The sequence below is a fragment of the Dama dama genome, chromosome X, assembly GCF_033118175.1.
Source record: "Dama dama isolate Ldn47 chromosome X, ASM3311817v1, whole genome shotgun sequence".
Lineage (NCBI taxonomy): Eukaryota > Metazoa > Chordata > Mammalia > Artiodactyla > Cervidae > Dama > Dama dama.
The window spans coordinates 88,891,981-88,912,359 of NC_083714.1; the positions used below are offsets into that span (position 1 = coordinate 88,891,981).

General features: G+C 39.6%; 1 protein-coding gene across 5 annotated transcripts in view; it reads left to right on the forward strand.

The window, feature by feature from the left end:
- Positions 1-20,379, forward strand: part of HDAC8 (histone deacetylase 8) — a 256,182-nt gene that overhangs the window by 89,573 nt on the left and 146,230 nt on the right. For all 5 annotated transcript variants that reach the window (XM_061137354.1, XM_061137357.1, XM_061137356.1 and 2 more), the window contains exons 8-9: positions 17,614-17,786; positions 20,223-20,317. In XM_061137354.1, coding sequence (XP_060993337.1) covers positions 17,614-17,786; positions 20,223-20,317 — 268 coding nt within the window. The remainder of the gene's footprint in view (positions 1-17,613; positions 17,787-20,222; positions 20,318-20,379) is intronic.

Consider the following 20,379-nt stretch of genomic DNA (forward strand, 5'->3'; position numbering starts at 1 on the left):
AAATCCAGTGGTTAAAGGGACAGTTCTTATATCCTTCTTCCCCTCTAGATCAGTGGCTTTCATGACCAGTTCCTACACTCCTGTATCAGGTAGCCCTGACACCATGACAGCCCCTACGCCGAGCAGTCTTCCTAGGTGATTTATTTTTTCATGTAAGTTCAGGAGGACTATCTCCTAGGACTCAGTGAGTTTGTTCTGTCTCTATGATGTGTACCTTCTCTGCACTGTTTTTAGTGCTGAATGATCCCTGCCCCCTGGAAAAAGTGACCTGATTCTTCCACAGCAGTTTAATAGCTTCTGATGCTAGAACATGCTCTGAAACTATCCAGAGACAGGAAGACCCAGCTCATAAATGGAAAACTTGAGAATTATACCTTCTAATGCAGGGCTGCTCTGAAAAGAATCCTAAATTTGACTATGTCTGTGCTTGATGGAACATTCTAACTTCAAAATTCATATTATTCCTCTTAGCTGCTCACTACCATGTACCCCCTTGCCCACCCTAATTCTCCCACCTCCCGTGTTCTTTCATCACTGCTCTGTCCCCTCCCTCTAGCCTAAAAAAGCTACCCTTTAGGCTCTGCTCTGAATGCGCCTGACAGTCATTCACCCGGCAGCTGCAGGCACTGATGAGCTGCCTTGTTGAATCCTGTTGACGTGGTCTGTACAGAGATTTAGTTAAATCTGGTGTCCTCTACCTGACAAAAAAGCCCAATGCAAAGTTTGTCTGGGCTTTGCTCTCTGTGTGCTGTTACCCACTGCACTATCGGAAAAGAGCCATACCCATTGGTACTTAAAGCAAGACCAATGAAAAGACACCTCAAAAAAGCCATATCAAATATCCAGCTAAGTTAACAAGTGAAAGGATATGGATGTGTGCCAGGCACTAAAGGCAGTGTGTTTGCCTAGAGACCATGCAAGTGCTGCTGAAGAGTGAGCTGGATGCTAAGAGGTTTGTGTATGCTTGCTCTGGGCAGGAGAATCCTGTAAAACAAGATGATGGATGCCAGGGTTGGGGCGGGATGGGGAATTGGGGAGAGCCACCTTAAATATATTAGAAATGAAAGTAGAAAAATATCTATCCTATTTAATTATAGGCAAGCCTCACTAACTCAGCCTAATTAGAGGAAAGCCAGTCTGAATAATGGAATATTTTAAAATACATTTTTATTACTTCCAAGCACTGGACATGCTAGTAATTCAAACTACACTAACAACATCATACAGTACCTCAGGGAAAGAGCTTTAAGAATCATTTGTAATTAGCATATCAATTATTTGTATGTAAGTGGATGTGCACAAAGTGCATAAAAAGTTTATTCTCTTAAGTAGGACAAACATTCCCCAGCACAGTCCTGTTTACACTATTAATTTGCTTAGCCAGCCCTTTTTGTGCCAAGATAGATGTATGTAAGACATACTTATTTCCTCAGGGAAGAAAGAATCGCTTCCCTGTGTTTAGTCCAGTAACTAAGAAGCGGAGCGCCACTTAATTGGTTTGGGATTTCCAGGATATGGAGTTTTGAATTTGCATACAGGCTAGAGAGATTTCATATGGAGAAGATCTGGCAGCCATTGCCAGAGACCCAGTTTCCCCATCTGGATTTCATTGGAGTGATCTGGATTTCATCAAGCAACAGGACACTGATCCTAAATGATCCACCAGACACTCTAACATAGGCATGTTTAAAATACATCCTTCCCCCGAAAAATAACTGCTAAAATATGATGAGTTGGAGTTACTCTATGTGCAGTACTTAAAAGTAATAAAAATTCATTTCTTTTAAAGTCCCACAAAAACTGTGCAATATCAAATTAATGATGAAAATCAACCCACAAACTCTTTTCTTGCACACCTCATTGTGTGACGGCATTGCCGAGATTTCCAATCATCTGGGAAAGGATATTATATTTTGATGAGCTGCACCAGGTGCTAACTATATGGCAGGATTTTGTCTTTGAATCTTAGGGAGGCCCTCCTGGGTAAAGAAGCGTGAGGGAAGGGCTAGGGGCATGTTTATTGTTAACAAATCATTATTGTCTACCTAAGTTCAAGAATCAGAGCAAGTAGATTGAAAAAGAAGAAGTATCAGGTATATAGGGAGTGTAGAAAATATGATTAGGAAATGAGAAACAGAGATATGTGCCTATATTTCTACCCATATGTATTAAATTGTGCTCTTGGTAAATTGTGACTTCTTCAAGGCTTAGAGAGTAAAAATTAAATGCAGAGAGCATAAGCACAGGCAGTAAATATACACACAAATGTCGTAACTACAGTTTGGAATAACTCCAACTCTCCCCTTTCCCCCAAGGGCATCACTATCCAGGGTCTGCAAAGGCCAAATAGCTGTTTGGCTTCCAATCTGATTTTTTTGCTAAGAAATCAGAGAAGTCGGTTTCAATTTTAATAATATATTCTCCCAACCTCTATCTAACAGAAAGGCACTTGTGTTTCTGCCCCTTCTTAAAGTGAATTTTGTGTTTGGTGAAAGGTAATAGATTGGCAGCACTGGAAAAGGAATTACTGTATTCCCAGAACAGGTATAACCAGGCAGTGACACTATGAAATTTCTCTCTGCCTTTGGGGAACATTAGAGTACTATTCAGGAAGTCACTGCTATGGTGTGCTGTGCTGAACTCAACAGTATCCTAGTGGGCTGAAGGAATTAACATAGCACTTGAAGGGCCTGACTTAAGGCCATTCATTTATTCATTCAACATTATGGAGTGCTTACCATGTGCCTGGTGCTAGGAGAAGACTTTTGCAAATATTATATCATTTAATCCTCATAATAACCCTGTGAAGGAGAGAATATTCTTGCTTTACAGAGATGGTTCAGAGAATGATTTGTCCAAGTTGCTCCTGCAAGCACTAGATCCAACTTTGTCTGACCCCAAGTGCAGCGTTCTCCCTGACCTCCATGTTGTGGAGGCTACAAAGGAGACGGATGAGACATATGGCCAGGCAAAATGTAATTTGTGCTGTGTGAGTGGTCCTGGTGGTTACAGAGCAATAAAATGTCCTACCCCAGGTCAAATAAAGAGTCATTAGTACAGCTTGACTTAGGATTCATATTCTTTAAGCCTTCTTCAATTTGGGGATTTGGGGTTTGGTTTGGTTTGGTTTTGGTTTTGGTTTTGGTTTGTTTTGTCTTAGCTCTCCAAACCAGCCTGCCTCTCCACCCACCCCACCCCCTGCACAGATAATATATACTCTGATTCCTAGGGCCTCAGGCCTTTCAGAATGAGGAAAGCCAAAGAGCACTGGGGTTTAGTGAAAACAGCACTAGATTTGAATTAGAATTAGTATTCTAATTCTAGCTCTGTGGATTCACTCTAGGCTGGTAAAGCTCTTTAATTCTGGATGACTCATTCCCGCCACCCCAACCCCCCCCCCACCCCCGTGTGAATGAGAATGGTTTACTTCAAAGAGGTAAAGAGATAAGTAATAATAAACTAAAAATAGTGCACAGCCCTTTTTGTTTCCAAGGTGACATATAATTGATAAGTGGAATTACTTACAACAAGGCATATTAGAAGGAGATGCCAGTTAAAATCTGTGTTTCTCTATAATGGACTCAGCAATGCTGAGAGAAAAGATGCCCCCCATAAAATGTTAAAAAAAAAAAAAAAACACTACATCTTGAAAATTAAAAAAGCAAAAGCAATGTGAGGGTTGTGTGTTTGGGAAGGTCAAGGGTTTAGAGGTCTGAGGTTGGCTTGTTTGTTTTTATTTTGTAGCTTTGGGTGTTCCCTTTGTTATATGCTGTGTGTTAATAGAATCAGTACAGTTTGTCTGATGCTAAAAGCAGTTTGTCTGATGCTAAAAGCAGAGAGACTTATAAGAAACTAAATGTCTTCCAAGAGGCACCTATGTCCCCGAACAAAGTGACTTATCATCCTCACCACAGGGAGCCCCCCACCCCAGTTCCCTGCATCCTTGAACAATTTGTAAAAGATATTCAGGAATCACCAAGGCATTTACCATATGCTGCTTCACCCACCCCCCAACCCCCACAGGTTGAGTTTTTGTTGAGAGAGGATTGAGGGAATTTAAAGGAAACAATACCTGTGAAAAGTTGACTAGCTTCCATTTGGGACTGAGTAGGCAATGGCACCCCACTCCAGTACTCTTGCCTGGAAAATCCCATGGATGGAGGGGCCTGGTAGGCTGCGGTCCACGGGGTCGCTAAGAGTCAGACACGACTGAGCGACTTCACTTTCACTTTTCACTTTCACACATTGGAGAAGAAAATGGCAACCCACTCCAGTGTTCTTGTCTGGAGAATCCCGGGGACGGCAGAGCCTGGTGGGCTGCTGTCTATGGGATCACACAGAGTCGGACACGACTGAAGTGACTTAGCAGTAGCAGCAACAGTGATTCTTTAATGCAATCCCCCCTCTGAATCCCATCCAATGCAATAGGTTTAAAATGTTTATCAGACAAAGGGTGTTGCTGTTGTTGTTCACTCACTCAGTCATGTCCAACTCTTTGCCACCCCATGGACTGCAGCACGCCAGGCTTCCCTGTCCTTCACCATCTCCCAGAGCTTGCTCAAACTCATGTCCATTGTCGGTGATACCATCAAACCATCTTATCTTCTGTGATCCCCTTCTCCTCCTGCCTTCTGTCTTTCCCAGCATCAGGGTTTTTTCTGTCAGGCGAGTGTATGCTCCTCGGTTTTTGTCTCATCACAACAAAGATTTGGAGTGACGGACATTAAAGCCCCCGTCGGCGTGTCACAGCTCTCGGGTCTTGGACAGACAGTGTTATAGCTCTGAGGTCTCGAACGGACCGTGTTATAGCTCTTAGAAAAATCAGTGTTACAGCTCAGTGTTACAGCTCTATTTTATTTAGATAATAGCAGGAAAATCCATATTCGAGGCGTGAGGGCATGCCAACCCAAAGATGCGAAGAGAAGAGCGCCCCAGTGCGCGGGAGAGAGTGAGCTAGCTTTAGCTCCTCTTTTTATGTTTTTTCCTCCCCCTGGGCCTGCCCTATGTAAATTGGGCCAGCCAGGAGTGCTGTTTGTTCTACCTGAGGTCCTCACTCCAGTCCTTGGACCTTCCTTTGTTCTATTTTCGCAGGTTTTTCTCTTCCTTGTCTTTTAGCCACCGCCATTTTGGACTCCTTTTCTCTATTCTAACTACCTAACACTTCCAATGAGTCAGTTCTTCACATCAGGTAGCCAAAGTATTGGCGCTTCATCTTCAGCATCAGTCCTTCCAATGAATATTCAGGGTTGATTTCCTTTAGGATTGACTGGTTTGATCTCCTTTCAGTCCAAGGGACTCTCAAGAGTCTTCTCTAACACCATGTTTTGCTGTTGGCAATAACTTTTCTCAGCTTGACTTCGGAAGCTCACCATGTTAATAGCAAATATTTTTCTCTTCTTTCCCTCTACTTCCTGTTCTTGGTTTTTCAACTTTGAATTCCTCATTTTTTTAATTTCTGTTGAGGAAGTCTCTAGAGGGTGCTGAAGATGCTTATTGGAATATATAAAGATGATAAGGCTGGTCTAGGCTGGTTTGCAAGCAAGAAAGTCAGGAGATGAATCTACTGGGAAGGTGCACCCATTAGAGGTCTGGCTATAGAGGGCCAAGTTTGGGTTACTAAATCTATCACCAGCATTGATTAAGAGTAGCTGTCACACCATCTCTCTGGCATCCCATCGTTCTGAGAGAAATGTTTTAGAATTTTAAGTATTTAAAAACAAATAAAGCAAAACCAGGTTCCACCCCTGGTATTAGAGGTAAAGTGGCACCAGTGAATGATCCCAAAGGCACTCCATAGAAGCTATGATCTACCATGATGGAGTAAAAGAAAAGGGGATAATGCTACAATTTGGTTCTTGGGCTTTTCCTCTTATCTAAAAGCATCATTAATGCCATCACCCCTGGCTTTTTTCAACCTCTAGCACCAACCACCTTCCCCAGACCAATGCGTGTAGAAACAGCTGCCACAACTTCTCTTCCTCATTTGCACAGCTTTGTCTGAAAAGCAGACTGCTCAATACTGAGGAATCAGGTTTCTCATCAAGATAATTGCATTTTAAATGAATATCTTATGTGTTTATGGGGAAGTAACTAATGTAGTATAATGAGATGCCTGTCTTCTCCCTCCTTTCTGGGTAAGTGATTTTATACTTTCAAAAAACCTAAAATTAATGATTTGCAGTGTAGTAAATGGTATTGTTACAGTGGTTAGGGAAACTTTCCCAAAAGCAATCTGGGATATTTCATTCATTTATTCATTTAATAACTATTTATTGAATGCCTCCTATATATACAAAGTACTGAGTTTACCCTCAGAGAAGCTGGTGGAAATTTGAAAATTATAGATACACAGAGAGATACACATGTGTATTCATGTTCATACACGTTCTAATAAAATGAAATGTGGAAAGTTATAAGAACCATAAGAGATAAACTGTGATGGGTACTCAACGGGAGAAAATACTTCAGAAAAGGGCTTAATTGAAGAGATAACATTTGATCTGTTTTCTAAAGGGTAGCTAATCACTGTATCTTTACAAAGTGTGTAAATGTGTATGTGTCTATGAAATCTGAGTCAAGTTTAAATGTGCAAGATTGCAGGAAAGAGCTCTATGCAGAGGGTACAACCAGATCAAAGTCAGAAAAGGCTGAGCTCTGTCCACAGAACAGCAATAGTCTAGTTTTCTGGACTGTGAAGTGCATGAGAGGGACAATTTGCAAAGAAGATTGGAAAAGTGGGTGGGAACCACTTTGTGCAGGAGCTGGAATTCTTAGCAATGAAAATTTGTACCATGTTCTTGTAAGCATTTGGGGAATTGCCAAAGGTTTTAGAATGAGGGTATAGTATAATTAGAGCTTGCTCAGGAAGGCTAACACTAAAAAAATAATAATGCAATGCCTGCTACTGCTATTATACAAGATAGCATGTGAAGTGGCTGGCACAAGCACATGAAGCACAGTAAAATGTGGAAGCTAGTATATGGTAGTGATTTAGAACATGGACTTGTGCCAGGAGGCCTGGGTTCAAAAGCCAGCTCTGATATTTAATAGCTATAGATCTTCTACAGATTTCTTAACCTTTCTATGCTGCTGTTTCCCCATCTATAGAATAGGATTAATGATAATGGCTTTTATAAATTGTTTTGAGAGTCAAATGAGCTAATACACATAAAATACATAGAATAGTGCTCAGTTTTTAATAAAGTACTTGGTAAGTGTTAGCTGCTATTATTATCATTTTTTATTCATGAAGGAGATGGAATTTGAATGAGCCTTTAAAGAACAGATACACTATAGACATGTAGAAAAATGACTTTCAGGCACAAGGAAGTGAATGACAAAAAGAAAGTGCAAGGTGAGGGGGGTGAACCATGGACTGTTCAGTTTGCCTACAGAATAATATGGGTTAAGGAGTTATTGGAAAATAAGATTCAACAGGTAGGCTGGAATCATATCATGAAGGACTTTGAATCATAGGCTAAGAATTTTAGGCATCATCTAAAGACAATGGAAGGACTTCCCAGGTGGTGCTAGTGAAAAGAACCTGACTGCTAATGCAGGAGATGTAAGAGATGTGAGTTCGATCCCTGGGTCCAGAAGATCCCCTGGAGGAGAGCATGGCAACCCACTCCAGTATTCTTGCCTGGAGAATCCCATGGACAGAGGAGCCTAGCGGACTATAATCCATAGGGTGGCAGAGTTGTACATGACTGAAGCAACTTAGTGTGCATGCACCCAAAAACAGTGGATAAATATTGAATGTGTATGAGTAAGGAAGTAACTTGATCAAAACCTTCCCTAAGGAAAATTCATCTGATGTCTGTGTGTGTGTGTGTGTGTGTGTGTGTGTATGTGAATGTGTGTGATGGATTAGAGAGGGAAGAGACTTGAGGCAGAGAAATTAATTAGGAAGCTATTGGTGTAATCCACAAGGAGGTCATAAGTGTTAGAGTACTGCCTTGAGAGTGGAAAGGAGGCTATAGGAGAGATATTGGTGCAAGTTTGGTAACTGAAGAGGAGCAAGGAAAGAGAGGAATCACAAAGAGCCTAGGAGTTTTGAACATGAATTACTGGAAGGATGAAGTGTTGTTTGCAGAGACAAGGAATAGAAGAAATAGAATGATAGGTTCAGAATGGTGAAAATGGAGCTGTAAATCACAGATGACTTTATAAAAATTGACAACCTGATCCTAAATTTATATGAAATTCAACCTGGAGTAACCAAAAATATCTTGAAAAGGAAGAACAATGTTGGAGCCCTTCCCAACTTTATAACTTACTGCAAAGCTACTATAATCAAAGCAGTGTGGTGCTGGCAATGAGGCTAGACATACAGAGAAGTGGAATAGAGTTCAGAGTTCAGAAATATGTACAGTAAATTGATTTTACTCAAAGAGTGCCAAGACAATGGGGAAAGAATAGTCTTTTCAGCAAATGGTGCAGGGACAACTGAATCACATGCAAAAACAGTGAATTTGGATCCATACCTCACACCATATACAAAAATTAAGCCCACGTAGCCTGAGAAGTCTAAATGTAAGAGCTTAAACTATAAAACACTTGGGGAGAAAACACGGATGTAGATGTTAATGACCTTGAATTAGATAATGCTCTCTTAGACATGATACCAAAAGCACAAGCAACAGAATAAATATACATAAATTGGATTTCATCAAAATTTAAAGCTTGTGCCTCAAAGAACACTATCAAGAAAGTAATAGACAACCCATAGAATGGGAGAAAATTTTGCAAGTCATGTTTCTGATAGTGAAAGTGAAGTTGCTCAGTCATGTCCGACTCTTTGCGACCCCGTGGACTGTAGCCGACCAGGCTCCTCTGTCCATGGAATTCTCCAGGCAAGAATACTGGAGTGGGTTGCTATTTCCTTCTCCAGGGGATCTTCCCTACCCAGGGATTGAACCCAGGTCTCCCACATTGCAGGCAGACGCTTTAATCTCTGAGCCACCAGGGAGGCCCAGAACAGTGCTAAAGTTAAAGTTAAGTCGCTCAGTTGTGTCCGACTCTTTGTGACCCCGTGGACTGTAGCCCACCAGGCTCCTCCGTCCATGGGATTCTCTAGGCAAGAATACTGGAGTGGGTTACCATTTCCTTCTCCAGGGGATCTTCCTGACCCAGGGATCAAACCCAGGTCTCCCGCGTTGCAGGCAGACGCTTTAACCTCTGAGCCACCAGGGGCACTGTCAAAAGACAGAGGAGTGGGTGGTTCCCCAATGGCCGGGATGATCTTCCCACTCTTTAGCATATGAATTCACCCTGCTTGCAAAACCTAGCCAGGCTGCATTCCTTGCAGTACCCTGTAGAATGGGTGCTTCTCTCTGAATCCTAACAAATCCACATCTTACCTATCACTTTGTCTCTCACCGAATTTTTGCAATACAAGGGACTTGTATTTATAATATATCAACACTTACAAATCAGTATTAAAAAGAAAAATGACTCAATTTTAAAATGGGCAAAGGAATTACATAGATGTTGCTCTAAAGAAGATATACAAATGACCAAAAAGCATGTGAAAAGATACTCAGCATCATTAGTCATCAATGAAATGCAAATCAAAACCACAATGAGATACCACTTTATACCCACTAGGATTGATGGATAAACAATCAATTGTTTAAAAAACAAAACAAGGACAGAAAATAACAAGTGTTGGTGAAGATGTGAAAGAATTGGAACCCTCATCTGTTATACATTGCCGGGGAGAATGTAAAATGGTGCAGTCCCTGTGGGAAACAGTCTGGCAGTTCCCTCAAAAGCTTAAATATAGAGTTACCCAGCAATTCTACTCCTAGGTATTTCAGAGAAATGAAAACGTGTCCACAGCAACATTTCTCGTATTAGCCAAAAAGTATAGAAGTAACCCAAATGTCCATCAACAGATAAATGGTGAATAAAGAAAATGTGGTATATACAAATAATAATTTGGAGAAGGAAATGGCAACCCACTCCAGTATTCTTGCCTGGAGAATCCCAGGGACGGAGGAGCCTGGTGGGCTGCCATCTATGGGGTCACACAGAGTCAGACACGACTGAAGTGACTTAGCAGCAGCAGCAGCAGCACAAATAATGGAGTATGATTTGACCATAAAAAGGAATGAGGTACTAATACATGGATGAATCTTGAAAATAGTATGCTAAATGAAATGAAAGAAGCCAGTCACAAAAGACCACATATTATATAATACCATTCATATGAAAGGTCAAAATTAGACAAATCCTTAGAGACAGAAAGTAGGCTCATGGTTGCCAAGGGCAGGGGGTTGAAGAGTGGTGGGAGTGCGTGGTAACTGCTGTTGGGTACATGGTTTTTTTGGGGGATGATAAAAATGTTCCAGGGAATTCCCTGGCAGTCTGTTGGTTAGGACTCTGCACACTCACTGCCAAGGGCCCAAGTTCAATCCCTAGTTGGGGAATTAAGATCCCACAAGCCTTGTGCTGCAATCAATAAAAAAAGTTCTAAAATTCATTATGGTGATGGTTGCACAACTCTGTGAGTATACTAAAAGCTGTTGAGTTGTGCCCTTTAAATGAGGGAATTGTATGGTATGTGAATATCAATAAAGGTTTAAGAAAAAAAAATGTTTAAGTCTTTAGTGGAGCTACAGCTATTGATGATGACCAGCTGCAGATCTTTGAGCAGTATGCACTATCAGTTGGTCCTGAAAAGTTGATAAAGATTACAGAGAAAAGACTTTTGGATATCATGACACAGAGGTCTAGTCTCTCCCTTCAGGAGAGCAATTTCAGGAGAGCAGTGAGATAAAAAACGGGATTGCAAGAAGTATGTATAGGTAGCCAATAAGTAGACAAATTTTGCGATGAAGAAAACAGGATGAAGAGATGGACAACTTGTAACCTAAAGGAACTGAATCAGTAGGAAGGCAGAGACTAAAGATGTGAAAGATCTCATTGGTGATACATGGCTCTTAGAGCAACTGGAAATAGGATCTAGTGCTCAACTTGTGAAATTAGCCTCAAGGAAGAGAAGGAATATGAGGGAAGACATTTTCAGGTAAAGAAAAGAGGTAGAAGAAGGCATTTATTAGACATAGCTTTGACTAGCTCACTCAAGCATGAAGCAGAAAAAAGTTTGATCTGGAAAGATATATATCAAACTTTTTCTGATCCTTGACTGAGCTGATTGAAACTATGTGTAATGAATCAGGAATTACCTTTGGAGAGGGAGTAAAGATGGGGAAAAGGAGATTTTTTTCCCCTTTTATTTGATAGACTTTTATGTTTGATTTTTTTAGCATGAAGAATTTACTTTCAGTATAATTGTATTTTTTAAAAATTAGACTAGATGCTGCAAGAAATGTAGTTGTTTACCAATTGGAGGTGAAGCAAATGGTTGCCAAGCTGCACAGAGGGAGTGGCACATGTTAATCACTCAATAAATGTTTATGGAATTTGTTAAGTTGGAGTTGTAACATCAGCTGTAGAAGATAAAATCTCAGCTTTCTCCAGCAGAACAGAGCTGAAAATTCTGACAGTGTGATTTATCCAAAGGCTAAAGATTAATAAGGCTAAAATGACAAACATGTTAGGGAATTAAGTATGTTTAAAATGACAGATAATATTCTCCAAAACAATTAGTAAAGCACGAGTGAGGACAAAAGGTGGGCTGATGGATGTTGAAAATAGAAGAAAGACTAGGACACAGGAGTTATAATAAGAATAAAGAGTAAGTTCAATGGAGGAAACATGGAAGGATAGCAAATTGTACACAGAAAAGGTAGTTCAGAGTCTTAGACGTGAAGCAATTCCAAGTGCTTCCTTATCATGTTCCAAAGCATGACTATGCCCAGGGAAAAGTCAAACAGAGTGCAGAAGGACATCACTATTATTCAAAAGGTGAAGAAACTGTAATGTCAGCGAACTAGGAGGGTCACAGGGGGAAGCAGCATATCTCTCTTGTTCAATGCAGTAAACTCATTGCCCAACCTAGTGCGTGGCAAATAAGCATTCTATTAACATTTCTTGAATGAATGAATGAATGACTAAGGTAGCACTTATCATAGTTATTTGTTTTCCTGTCTTCCTCCCTTACTGGACCAGGAACTCTTAGGGTCTTGCTTGTTTCTATATTTCTAGTGCCCAGAATAGGGAAGAATAGGTACTTGAATCAAGATTTGAATGAGTGAATGAATATTGAACTGCAGAGAATGATAGCAAGGAAATGAAAAGACAGAAAAATTGTGAACCAGATACCAAAATCCTCAAGGAAGTTGAAAAGAATACATTATAGGTCTGTAGATAAGAACTTTGATAGTATTTGCTTAGTATAAGCAAATGACATTGACCTTAAAAGAGGAGAGACTGATGAGAGGGAGGAAAACTCAATTTGGAAGTTAAAAATAAGGAATATACCCAATTTCTGTCCTTGTGTTCCCTGTGAATTCTGGAAGAATGGGCCATGTGTTTTCTCCTTTGACCCCCACCACAACCAATCTGTCACCTAACCCTTTCAATTTTTTCCAAATTTACCTCACTATGCTTCCTGTTGCTCTTGTGCCCAGAATGCTTTAAGACCCTTTTTACCAACATCTTTACCTCCAGTCTTCCTCTCTTTGGCCTTGCAGGCAACAGCAAAAATCAAAGTTCCTAATAAGCATTAGTTTTGAATAGCATCAGTACTGGTCTCAGACTTCCTCAGTGTTTCCCATTAGAGCATTAAACCAAAGGAAAACTTCCAGTTTTCAATTTGAGTGTCCACCATGTAGTCCTCTCACATGAGGTGAGCTGTCCTCATTTCTAGTGCTTTGACATTTACACTGTGTACAAAATACCCCACCTTTTTCAAAGCTTCTAATTACCTTTTTCTCTACCCATCTAAAGCCCTGAGCACTCATTTAAAAAAGAATTCTCATTTTCCCTTCCTGGCTGCTATTAAAACAACTCTCCCAGTAACACCTGCCTTCCTTTATCCTTTCCTCTCCCCTAGTACCAAACACTCAGGACTGGTACCAACACTCATATGCTTTTCTTGTGTGTCAGTGTGTATTGCCTGATTGATTCTACCATAAGACTATCTCCCAAATCCAACTCTTCCCTCTGAGCCTTCCTGCCACTGACTTGGATGGTGGCAAAAACCTCCTGATAAACTTCACTTTATCCTGCGCTATAATCAGAGGATCTTTTAAAAATGTAAATTTAATCATGCCTTGTGCATATGGCACATGTGTGCATGTGCACACACAATGTTTGAGACATTTCATACCTTTTAATGAATTTTTTTTTTATTGAAGTATAGTGATTTACAATGTTGAGTTACTTTCTGATGTATAGCAAAGTGATTCAGTTATATACTTGTTTGTGTGTGTCTGCTAATCCCAAACTCCTAATTTATCCTTCCCTCACCCATTTCCCCCTTTGGTAACCATAAGTTTATTTTCTATGTCTGTGACTATTTTGTAACTAAATTCATTTGTGTTATATTTTAGATTCCACATATAACTGATATTATATGGTATTTGTCTTTGTCTGACTTACTTCACTTAGTATGATAATCTCTAGGTCCATCCATGTTGCTGCAAATGGCATGATTTCATTCTTTTTATGGGCAAGTAGTATTCCACTTTGTGTGTGTGTGTATACAAACACAGTATACCATATTTTCTTTATCCATTCATCTGTCAGTGGGCATTTAGGTTGCTTCTATGTCTTGACTACTGCAAATAGTGCTACTGTTAACATTGGGGTGCATTTATTTTTTTGAAATAGGGTTTTCTCTGGATATATGCCCAGAAGTGGTATTGCTAGATTATAAGGTAGCTCTATTTTCAGTTTTTTAAGGAATATTCATATTGTTTTCCATAGTGGCTGCACCAGTTTACATTCCCACCAACAAAGTAGGAGAGTTCCCTTTTCTCCACACCCTCTCCAGCATTTGTTATTTGTAGACTTTTTTTTAATTTGTAGACTTTTTAATGATGGCCATTCTGACCAGCATGAGATAGTTTTGATTTGTGTTTATCTTATAATTAGTGATGCTGAGCATCTTTTTTTTCCCATTTATTTTTATTAGTTGGAGGCTAATTACTTTACAATATTTGCTGAGCATCTTTTTACATGCCTATTGGCTATCTGTATGTCTTTGGAAAAATGTGTATTTGGGTCTTCTGCCTATTTTTTGATTGGGTTGATTTTTTGTTGTCATTATTGAATTGTATGAGCTATTTGTGTATTTTGAAAATTAAGCCCTTGTCAGTCCATAAATTGCAAATATTTTCTCCTATTCTGTAGGTTGTCTTCGTTTTGCTTATGGATTCCTTTGCTATGCAAAAGCTTATAAGTTTGACTCAGTTCCATTTGTTTATTTTTGCTTTTATTTCTATTGCCTTGGGAGACTGATCTAAGAAAAATATTGGTACAATTTAGAGACATTTCATAGCCTCTAAGTAAAAATCCAAACATTAGCCTGCCTGGTCTATCTGGGCCTTTGTGCCCTAAATCATGTTTACCTTACCAGCCTCACTTCCACCACTTCCTGTTCCAAGCCTTCATGCTCTGGTGTGTGCAATTCTTCCTCTAAGCCTAGTCCCTTGCCCATAATCCTCACAACCCTCCCTGCTTCCTTCCCCTACCTTCACCCCATGTGCCAGTAAATATTTCCTAGTCTTTTTTTTTTTTTTACTTATTTCAAGATAATCATAGATTCATAGGAAGTTGTAATGAAATGTATAGACGAGTCCCATGCACTCTTCCTCCTGCCTCCTCCAATGTTGCCATCTTGCACAATTATAGTATAACATCAAAATCAAGAAGTTGACATTGGTACAATCTATACAGCATATTCAGTCTTAACCAGTTATACATGCACGTGTGTGTGTGTGTGTGTGTGTGTGTGTGTGTGTGTGTAGCTCTCTGGGATTTTATCACGTGTAGCTTTGCATAACCACAACCACTAGCACAATCAAGGTATAGGACTGTACCATCACCACAAGGCTCTCATGCTACCCTTTTATAGTCACATTCATTCCTAACTCCTAGCAATCACTAATCTCTTCATCTCTCTAATTGTTGTTTCACCAATGATAAATAAGTGGAATCATGCTATACAGATTTTGAGATTGGTCTTATTCACCAAGCATCATTCCCTTGAGATCCATCCATGTTTTTTGTACATGTCAAGAATTTCTTTTTGTTGATTAACAATATTCCAGTGCTGTGAGTATACCACAATTTGTTTCACCATTCACTGGCTGAAGTACATTTGAGTTGTTTCTAGTTTGGGTAGTTAAAAATAAAGCTGCTATGAACATTCAGGTACAAATTCTTATATGAAAATAAGTCTTAATTTCTCTAGAATAAATGCCCAAGAGTGCAATTTTTAGATTGTATGGCAAGGGCATTTTATGTTTGTATTGCTTTCTTTATCTTTTGTTACACTTCATTGCTGCATGCAGGCTTTGTTCAATTACAGTAAGCAGAGGCTACTCTTCTCTATGGTGCATGAGCTTCTCATCGGGTTCTCTTGTTGCAGACTGCAGGCTCAGTAGTTGCAGTGTGCAGCTTTAGGGCACTTGGGCTTCAGCAGTTGTGACACACAGACTCAATAGTTGCAGTTTGCAGACTTAGTTGCTCTGCAGCATGTGACATCTTCTCATTCCTGGACCAGAGATCAAACCCATGTCCCCTGCATTGGCAGGCAGATTCTTATCCACTGCACCACCAGGGAAGTCCACAAGTCCATTTTTAGTTTTGACGGAACTGCTAAACTATTTTCCAGTGGCTATACTGTTTTACATTCCCACCCAAAAGGTATGTGTGATCGAGTTTCTCCACATCCTCACCAGCAATAGATATTTTCACTGTTTTTCATTTTAGCCATTTTGATAGGTGGTTCATTGTACATCTTCTCCTCTTGTAAGACCTCACAAGAGTTACACTACCTCCTCCTCTGTGCCATCTCTGATACTTCTTTTTTCATCGTGTTTTAATTATTTATTAACATAGTCCAAGTCCTCCCCTCTGCTCTGAGCTACATGAAGATAAGAACTGTGTCATATTCATCTTTTTCTTTTCCTGCAGCATCTGGTACAGTTACATACTAGATACACAGAGGGCACTCAGTAAATGTGTGCAAAATGAGGGAATGCATGAAAATGAAAAAAAAAACATTAGTCTTGCTTGCCTCCCCATCAAGCTATAAACCCCTTTAAAACAGAAATCACGCCTTCCTCTGTGTCTCCTGGCAGCAGCTAATAGGGTGCTCTGTATGTGTAGCTGCTCAACAAATGTTGGCTAACTATTCAGGTGGCTTATCTTCCCTCTGCACTCAGGAGATAAGCACATGAAAGAGAGAATAGGCCCGTGTATTTCTGTATTAAGGATCATATGTCATAAATTTTATAATATTCTTATAATCTCCACAATCACTGAATATTTGTCTACATAGATGAGAAATCAAAACAAACTGGTCTTTTGAGTCAAAGAATGCCTCTGTAGCTGAGCAGTTTTCAATGCCCTGGTTACATATGAATTTTGGAGGACAGCATTTCATATCCCTGCATTCTTTTTGCAGTTTCAGAAGAATCTGGGATTTTTCTGTTTTTACTCCACTGGTATAATTTGACATGTTGATTATGAAGGGGTCATTAACTGCAACATTTTTATCACTTTTTGACTCTGCATTTTCTCAAGTCTGAAGTATGTTAATTTGCACTTGTTTGTATGTCTCTGTAAGAGTTACTCAAGCCCTCGAGGACTGGCATTTGTCTAGGAGCTAGATTGTAAGCCCCTTGAGAACAGGGACCTTATAACTCCCAGGAATGCATTCTGGGCATTGTCAACATTCAATTAACGATAATGCTAGAAGCCTGACTAAGGTCATCTGTCACAGTGATAACTTCCTTTTCATCTCTAAGGCTTCTGTCAAAAAAAAAAACAAAAAAGCTGTTAGGTTGATTTGGTAGCATTGAATGATTCTACCCAAAATTATGTTCACTATTACCCACTACACTTTGTTCTTTGGAGTGCTTTCAGATTTATAGTTTTGGCTCAATTGTTGCAGTTTCCTTCCCTATAATACCCTGGTTACATACAAATTGGAGGAGGGGGGGGTTGTATTTCATAACCCAGAAGTCCTTTAGCCTAATAAAAAGTAAGCTGATAACATCTATGCTTTCAAAAATGGCTTAATTCTCCTCACCAGCCCTCATTGATAAGTAGGTGATAAACTCCAAGTATTTTAAAATCTTAAGTTATCAGAGATAATCATTCATTCAGTATATTGTCCTATTTTCACAGATTGAAAATAACGTAAAGGTGTGCACTATGTCCTATGGCTGTTGAATTAAATGAAGATGGATATTTAAAGGAAATTTGAGTTCTAAAATAGAAAAGTAAATTTGGTCCTTGGTGAGGATGAAAGTGGGGGGAAAATTTTTAGTATGTCAGGTTTATCGAGGTATATTTTACATAAAGTCTGATTTACCCCTTTTAGATGGAAAGTTTGATGAGTTGACAAGTTGGGTTTTTTCCTTTCACTATTTGCTGATTCAGCTATACCTCCAACTACCCCCACGACCAACCTTAGACCAAACAGACTTATCTTTTTCTGACATTTTATTTACTTTTTCTTTTCCACAGTGTACTAAAGGAAGTGTACATAGCCTTTAATCCCAAAGCAGTGGTCTTACAGCTGGGAGCTGATACAATAGCTGGGGATCCCATGTGCTCCTTTAACATGACTCCAGTGGGAATTGGCAAATGTCTTAAGTACATCCTTCAGTGGGAGTTGGCAACACTCATCTTGGGAGGAGGTAAGTACAAAGGAAGGTCACCAGGAGAATTTGTTGACCTTCTGTCATGTTTTGTCCATTGACACTAAGGAAAACTTGGCTTTGTTAGATTGGATAATACCAGGCTGCCGTGGTCCACAAGCCTGAGTCAATGAATTCTGCCACCTTCATGGTTCAGCATAAGGAAGTACTCTTGACACATTTCTCTTCAGCCTGGCGTGTGCATTGAGTCCTTGACACTCTGAAGTCTAAGTTTCCATTCCTGAAGCAAAGGTGCTTTGAATAAAGGTGACATCAAATCTTATTTAAAAAAGAGGATGTTGAGCCCAGTGGACTTTGATCCATCTTCTCTCAGGATCACCTTTGATTCCCAGTTCTAATCTTTTGGAAACATACCACTAAAATTCTAACCCTACTCACATACAAGTAATAAACACATGAATTAATTGAATATCTAAGCTGAATTCAAGAACAACTTCTTCCCCACTAAAAAAGCATGGATTTGTTACAATAAAGCAAAATTGAGAGATCTAAAGCATCTCTTGTGCATTCTTGCCTTCAGAGTATTCTTATATTTTATAGTATTTAACCAACAGAAAGCTGGGTCTATTCAATAGAAGCATTTACACACTTGTGAAAAGGACCTTTCACAACCTGAACTATCTTTGATGATGCTTTGCTTGGAATCTTCTATCTGGCACAATCTTTATTTTGTTAAATGAATAGTGTGTTAAAATAACATGGTCAAGCAGATTGAGCTTAAAGTGTATGTATTATGGAAGTGCTAATAGTTTGCTGTTTGTCAACCTGTTGTAAAAACCAAATTAAAGGAGACTGTGGGGAGGCCTTATGAAAATGAGTGAGAATTTAACATAAATACCCAAGCATGGTCCTTTGGCAGCTTCAAACCCTAGAGGGATTGAAATTAAAGGTGCTTACAAGAGACAACCTCTTCTGAAAAGCTGGCAAGAAATGTATTAACTTCAACTCAGGGAAAAGATAAAATTGATAAGTACTATGGACATATTACTTTCCTTGACAGCACTAAAGACAGTGATTATGATACAGGTAGGGCCAGAGGGAAGAAAAAAAGCTCTTTCCACAACATACATCTGTGTGAATTCAACTTTTGTTTGAGGCTACAGCCTTTACTTTAGAACTTTCAAAGCCTCTTTGCTTTCTCAGCCCCAAGTCTTGGCTTTAGAATATATAACCCTTCTTATGCAATATGTGTATTCCTGAAAATACCAGTGCATAAGTGGGAATTCTTGCAAATTATATTGTATGCCAGAGAGAACTTGCTACCTAAAACCTATGGGGATTCCTTTTGAAATCAAATAATCATACCCAATAAGCTGATCTGATAAATTCAGATTTTCCATGTTGGCAGTGTTTAAAGGAATACTGGTATTATTTCACTTAAATTCTCAACCCCCAATAACACATAGACAATTGGCAGAGAGGGCCACATCCCCAAACTTCAGTGGACTCCAATAAAGCCGAAAAGATACATTGCAGAAGCCCCAGCATCCCTGACCTTACACGGAATAGAAAGGCTTAAGAAAAGGGTGGCCATATCTCAATTTTTACATGTTATTCCAGTAAAAGTATTAATAGTGTCCCTTTTTACTCTTAAAAATGTACTATTGTGGGTGATAAATGATATGGTCACCCTACCTAAAATAGACCAGATTCTATTTCCCTCAGACTCCTCTGAGGTTAGGAAATTGTTCCATTTTATCCTTACACTCTTGGAATTTAGCTAAAGGCCAATGTTCTAGCCCTTGCATGGCAGAACACATCTATTCAGCACAAAAATATGCTGATTATTAGCCAATATAATATGGCTGCTGGGTGACTGTGACAGGACCTGACGAGGTGGGTCAGAGCATCAATCAATAGTTCCCTTCCTCATCTTATTCTCTTTGATCTCTGCCACTATGCCTGTGTTTTGTGGAGAAAAGGAATGCTGATATGAAAAGAAGGAAGTCTATTTCTGTCAGCATTTTCTTTTTCTCTTTCCTGGAGGTTTCCAGGGCTGTATCTGCCAATAGGTTTAATATACAAATCACATCTAGCAATCATTTTATAGAATTGTTACAAAATTCATCACAGAAACCTTTACTTTGAGTAGGTCATCTCAAAAGATCCAGGTTTCTTGGTGGAATTGAGGAGCTTGGAGTCCTCTGGAGCATATTCATTCAGAGATGAGAGTCTTTTGATCTTTGTAGGCTTTGGACTTCCCAGTTCCACACTGCATGATCTGATTGGTTCGCTTAAGTCTGCCTACTAAGTGGTTCAAAAATATCATTAAAGATGCATAGGTACAATTTTGCAAGTTAGAATTATCTTTTTAGCCCTTTTATTAAAACATTTTCTCTCCTTCCTTACCCCCCTTCCCTCTCCTGCTGTTTTGTGACTATTCTTTCCTAACTTCACAATTCTTGATGGAGACAGGAGGCTATAACCTTGCCAACACGGCTCGATGCTGGACATACTTGACCGGGGTCATCCTAGGGAAAACACTATCCTCTGAGATCCCAGATCATGAGGTAAGTAAGGCTCTGACAGTCCTCTCTTCTTTAAGGGGAAGAGCTGAGTCATTCCACCTAAT